The 6,007-nt window shown below is 41.3% G+C and overlaps 1 protein-coding gene across 1 annotated transcript in view; it reads right to left on the bottom strand.

Annotated features, from left to right (window-relative positions):
- The window catches only part of LOC135198450 (proton-coupled folate transporter-like), a 10,876-nt gene extending 5,919 nt beyond the window's left edge, over positions 1–4,957 (bottom strand). The window contains exon 1 of the mRNA XM_064226007.1: positions 3,890–4,957. Coding sequence (XP_064082077.1) covers positions 3,890–4,805 — 916 coding nt within the window. The 5' untranslated portion in view covers positions 4,806–4,957. The remainder of the gene's footprint in view (positions 1–3,889) is intronic.
- Between the last annotated feature and the right edge of the window lie 1,050 nt (positions 4,958–6,007).

Here is a 6,007-nt window from a genome sequence, read left to right as displayed (position 1 = left end):
CAGAAGAGTGTGCTGCTAAAAACAGCGCACGTAGAAACAAAAGTGATGGACTCCTAAGGAAGCAGGATGCAACCCGGAACCCCACACTATAAATACCACCCAGTCGGATAGGATGACTGTGATAGACAATAAATAAATAAATGAATAAATAATAACTAAATGAATATGAAAACAAAACTGTGGGCGTCGATGTGTTCTGCATGAATTGAATCATCATGATAAGCAAACGAAAAAGTTTGACAACTGTTTTCCTTTCTCACCTGAGCAAACGTCTCTTTGGGAACATTCTGAGGAAACTAATGCTTCAATGACAACGGGAAGCGTCTGTGCTTAGTGCAAGATTTCCTCACTGACAAAACTTTGGAGAAAAGTTTGTCAATTTTCAGTAGGAATTCGCAAGAATCAAACAATCCCACGCAAAGTTTTAGGATAAAGATAAGAAGTTTCAGTGAATATTGCAATCAAAAAGAAAGAAATCGTGACTTTATTTACAAGTCCCAGATTGGCGGAGGTAATATCATTGCTTGTTTTACCATATTAGTAACTAATTAGATATGTGACACTGTCAACAAAAGCGGAGGGTTAATGGATTCTTAATTATGGAAAAACCCAAAAGTTATATTATTAATATACATTATTATTATTATTATTATTATTATTATTTTTTTTTTTTTTTTTTTTTTGTTTTTTTTTTTTTTTTTTGCTCTATCACAGTCCTCCAATTCGACTGGGTGGTATTTATAGTGTGGGGTTCCGGGTTGCATCCTGCCTCCTTAGGAGCCCATCACTCTTCTTACTATGTGTGCCGTTTCTAGGATCATACTCTTCTGCATGAGTCCTGGAGCTACTTCAGCCTCTAGTTTTTTCTAGATTCCTTTTCAGGGATCTTGGGATCGTGCCTAGTGCTCCTATGATTATGGGTACGATTTCCACTGGCATATCCCATATCCTTCTTATTTCTATTTTCAGATCTTGATACTTATCCATTTTTTCTCTTTCTTTCTCTTCAACTCTGGTGTCCCATGGTATTGCGACATCAATGAGTGATACTTTCTTCTTGACTTTGTCAATCAACGTCACGTCTGGTCTGTTTGCACGTATCACCCTATCCGTTCTGATACCATAGTCCCAGAGGATCTTTGCCTGATCGTTTTCTATCACTCCTTCAGGTTGGTGCTCGTACCACTTATTACTGCAAGGTAGCTGATGTTTCTTGCACAGGCTCCAGTGGAGGGCTTTGGTTTTGCTACTGAATCATGCCTCTTTTTGTACTGGTTCTGTGCAAGTGCCGGGCATTCACTTGCTATGTGGTTTATGGTTTCACTTTTTCGTATTGCACTTCCTACATATGGGAGAGATGTTATTTCCGTCTATTGTACTTTGAACATATCTGGTTCTTAGGGCCTGATCTTGTGCCGCTGTTATCATTCCTTCAGTTTCCTTCTTTAGCTCTCCCCTCTGTAGCCATTGCCAATTGTCATCGCTGGCTAGTTCTTTAGTCTGTCTCATGTATTGTCCGTGCATTGGTTTGTTGTGCCAGTCCTCTGTTCTTTCTGTCTTTCTCCTGTCTCTGTATATTTCTGGGTCTTCGTCTGCTTTTATTAGTCCTTCTTCCCATGCACTCTTTAGCCACTCGTCTTCACTGGTTTTCAGATATTGCCCCAGTGCTCTGTTTTCGATGTTGACGCAGTCCTCTATACTTTAGTTTAAGTTCCTCTCCCTCCTTCCTTTCGTGTTATGTATAGTCTGTCCGTATTTGCTCTTGGGTGTAGTGCTTTGTGTATTGTCATATGTTTCCTGGTTTTCTGATCTATGCTGCGGAGTTCTGCCTTCGTCCATTCCACTATTCCTGCGCTGTATCTGATTACTGGCACTGCCCATGTGTTTATGGCTTTTATCGTATTTCCGGTCGTTGAGTTTTGACTTGAGTATCGCCTTGAGTCTCTGCATATATTCTTTCCTGATCGTGTCCTTCATCTCTTGGTGTTTTATATCTCCTCCTTCCATTATTCCCAGGTATTTGTATCCTGTCTCATCTATGTGTTTGATGTTACTCCCATCTGGTAGCTTTATCCCTTCAGTTCTCGTTACTTTGCCTTTTTGTATGTTGACTAAGGCGCATTTTTCTATTCCAAACTCCATCCTAATGTCCCCAGATACAATCCTTACAGTCTGGATTAGGGTATCTATTTCCTTGATTTTCTTACCATACAGCTTGATGTCGTCCATGAACATCAGATGGTTGATTCTGTTGCCTCTTTTCTTGAGTTGGTACCCGGCACCCATCTTCTGTAGTACTTTTGTCATGGGAATCATGGCTACTACGAAGAGTAGTGGGGACAGTGAGTCGCCCTGGAAGATCCCTCTCCTGATATTAACCTCTGCTAGTCTTATTCCAGAGCTTGTAAGTATTGTATTCCAGTTGCGCATTGTATTTTTGAGGAAGCTGATGGTATTTTCCTCTGCCCCATATATTTTCAGGCATTCTATTAGCCATGTGTGTGGTATCATGTCGAAGGCTTTCTTATAGTCTATCCATGCCATGCTTAGGTTGGTTTTCCTTCTCCTACTGTTCTTCATTACCATTTTGTCTATCAGGAGCTGGTCTTTTGTGCCCCTACACTTCCTTCTGCAGCCTTTCTGTTGGTGGGGGATGGTGTTTGTCTCCTCTAGGTAGTTGTATAGCCTTTCACTGATGATACCTGTTAGTAACTTCCACATTATTGGTAGGCAGGTGATAGGCCTGTAGTTACTGGCTATATTTCCCTTACTCTTGTCTTTTTGTACTAAGGATGTTCTTCCTGTGGACATCCATTTGGGTGCTTGGTGATTTGAGATACAATGCTGGAGTAGTTCTGCTATTCGTGGGTGTAGGGCCTTGAAGTTTTTGAGCCAGTATCCATGGACTTCATCGGGACCTGGGGCTTTCCAGTTTGGCATTTTCTTTAGTTGGTGTCTGACTGTGTCTGTCGTGATGTCTGTGAATCTTTGTTTTATTCTCCCTGTTTCTTCTTCCTTGACTTCCTGGAGCCATGTTGCATGTTTGTTGTGTGATACCGGATTGCTCCATATGTTTTCCCAGAGTCTCTTACTTGGTTCGGCTTCGGGAATTTCTGGGTGGTTGTCTTAGTTGGCTGTATTATTATTATTATTATTATTATTATTATTATTATTATTATTATTATTATTATTATTATTATTATTGTCTATCACAGTCATCCTATCGACTGAGTGGTTTATATAATTTGGGGTTCCGGGTTGCATCTTGCCTCCTTAGGAGTCCATCACTTTCTCACGATGCCTGCTGTTTCTAGAACACTCTTCTGCATGAGTCCTGGAGCTACTTTGTCATCTAGTTTTCCAGGTTCCTTTTCAGGGATCTTGGGATCGTGCCTAGTTCCTATGATTATGGGCACAATTTCCACTGGCATATCCCACATGAAGTGAGATAAAAACTATTATTATTATTATTCTGCTAATTCAAAGGTTTTTATTCTCGATGTTTAGGCTCATCAGATAGTTTGCACCTTTACTTGGCAATCTCCTCCCAGCTTCCCTAATATAACCAGATTTTGATTAATGTCAACAGGTAAGTGTTGAAGGAAGAGGACCTTTGAGTCTACATATTATGCTTTCTGGAGGAAAGAAGATGATGTTTAAAAAGATGAAGTTCCGAGCTTATCCAAATACTTTGCCTATGGTAGTAAACAATTTACATAAGTCAAAGCAACTCTTTTAAGTAATTCATAAACGTCTTTTAGAATGAATACGTCGAAAATTCATAGTTTTAAAAGTAACCTGTTACAATCTGCCAAACAGACTTTCTCATTCTATTCGAATGAAAGACGCAAATACCTCTTCTATGAACAGCAACACATATGAAACTTACCAACACCGACGACATACAGCGATACAGCAACTACGTAGCCAAGGATGTATCCCCTGACTCCGTTTTTGCGCCGCCTGAGAGCCACCAGAAACATATCCTTTACAGCTTTGGGAGAAACAGCCTGCCAGACACTGGCTGATGAATCTCCTCTCTTGCGTCCCCCGGGCCACTTTTCTAGCCTCAAGCCGCTGTAAACAAGCGCCAAAGCACTAGCTGCAGAATGGGCGCCAAACACGGCTACGTACCCCCCACGGTCAAACAGCGCCTCGGCCAGTGCCTGCCCAACGGGAGAGGCGAAATGGACGATGACCCCAATGACAGCCACACGCGAAGTTCGCGATTTCCCGCCGGAAGCTGCGCTGATGTAAGCATAAGCTCCAGAGATCAACCCCAACATTGAGCCGGTTAGGCCTACCGGAATATAAGCCACGAGGATGTACTCCGGCGGGAGAGACCACCAGTAGGCATTCGACGTCAGGAGCAGTCCTTTCAACAGATTCCCAGCCAGAGGCAAGAGGATGGGGCCCTTCCGTTCGCGGCGGTCGCTCCAGGAGCCCAAAAACAACATGGCGACGATGCCCGGAATGAACTCGATCAGACGGATGTAGACGCCGTAAGCGCTGGAGAGGCGTTGGACGGAATCTTGCTCTCGAGGGTACCGGCCTGAATCAAGATTCTCACACTTATCTGGACTGTAGGACGCTTTGCAAACTTTATCTATGATGAGGTTCGTCCCGAAAACGGTCTCTATGCCGTAGGCAATGCCAAAAAGCACGATAGTTGGCTCGAGTCGAACGGATGACAAGAATCTCGTAAAATTTGTACAGACACCTCCGCCATCTTGCTTCTCCACAGGCTCAGGCGACGCTGGAATCTTAGCGAGCAGTGGAGTTGTTTCGTCTACAACTGTCGCCATGTTTTCGAGCACAAACACACCCGCTTAAAACTTATGAATTCAATACTCTCTCTGATTCACGTTACAGCTTTTCAAAGATGACATTACTGCCTTATATTAACGGAGACTGACACTGAGAAGTTTCAGTCCGTCGTGCTCAGCTAATAAACACTGAGCAGTTATCGCCAACACAATAGAACCGTCTTATCTTTCCCAGTGATCGTTTTGAAACTACGAAAACATGTTTTTAATATTATCAGCCGCATATCTCGCCTCCATGATCATACTTAACGTAGAGAATGATATTTAAAAAAAAAATATAAACGAAAACTTCAATACGTAACGCAGAGGATTGTATTATTTTTAAATGTACTAGTCGACGACTTCAAGAACTTCACTCCATCTGAGAGATGTAATAAAATCATATAACATATTATCGTTATACTGTCGACTTTCTTTAGCCATGAGAACAATTATGGTATTTTTTAATCTTCATTTATTTCAGTTGTTGTTCTGTTCATTTAAAACAATGACATTTAACTATCAGCGGTAACCCAGATAAGGGATAATGTCCGCATAACTGTGGAAAGCAATGGTAAAAATATAGTCAAGGTCCCCATAATCATTGCATTATGATAGCAGTTACTGGTCATCAAAAACCTTTAAAACATTATCCTTTTTAAGAGAGAGAGAGAGAGAGAGAGAGAGAGAGAGAGAGAGAGAGAGAGAGAGAGAGAGAGAGAATTAGAAATATAATTTGTAACTTGGACTATTCCAGTCTATATTTTAAGTTAAATTGTAAATATTATTTGCCAAATGACCTAAAATCATTGGAATGCCAGACCGATAAATATGTAAATACAGTATTTTCTTAGTCGGGTACCTAGAACAAACCGCTATAAATCCTTATTTTTTTATGGTACACTGTAAATATTACACGCCGAACTACCTATGAAAATGATTGGAATGGCAGGCCGATAGATATGTCAATAGACTGTAATTCCTTAAACGGGTAGAGCGAAAAGCTGCTAAATCTTCAAAATAATGGAAAATGGATTTTGAACGCAAAGCAGTCTCACCAACGTCCCATCTCGCAGAGAATGGGAATGAGAATGGGAATCAACAGACAATAATCTCTTAAAAAGGTGAAGAAACAAAGAAAGGAGAGTGCAAGTCAGGATAAATTTTCGAGAATAGAGCACAAACGCCCGCCCGCTTTACGG

This window comes from Macrobrachium nipponense, chromosome 22 (genome assembly GCF_015104395.2).
Source record: "Macrobrachium nipponense isolate FS-2020 chromosome 22, ASM1510439v2, whole genome shotgun sequence".
Classification (NCBI taxonomy): Eukaryota; Metazoa; Arthropoda; class Malacostraca; order Decapoda; family Palaemonidae; genus Macrobrachium; species Macrobrachium nipponense.
Note: the sequence above shows the minus strand (reverse complement) of the source record. Positions and strands in the feature narration are given on the sequence as shown.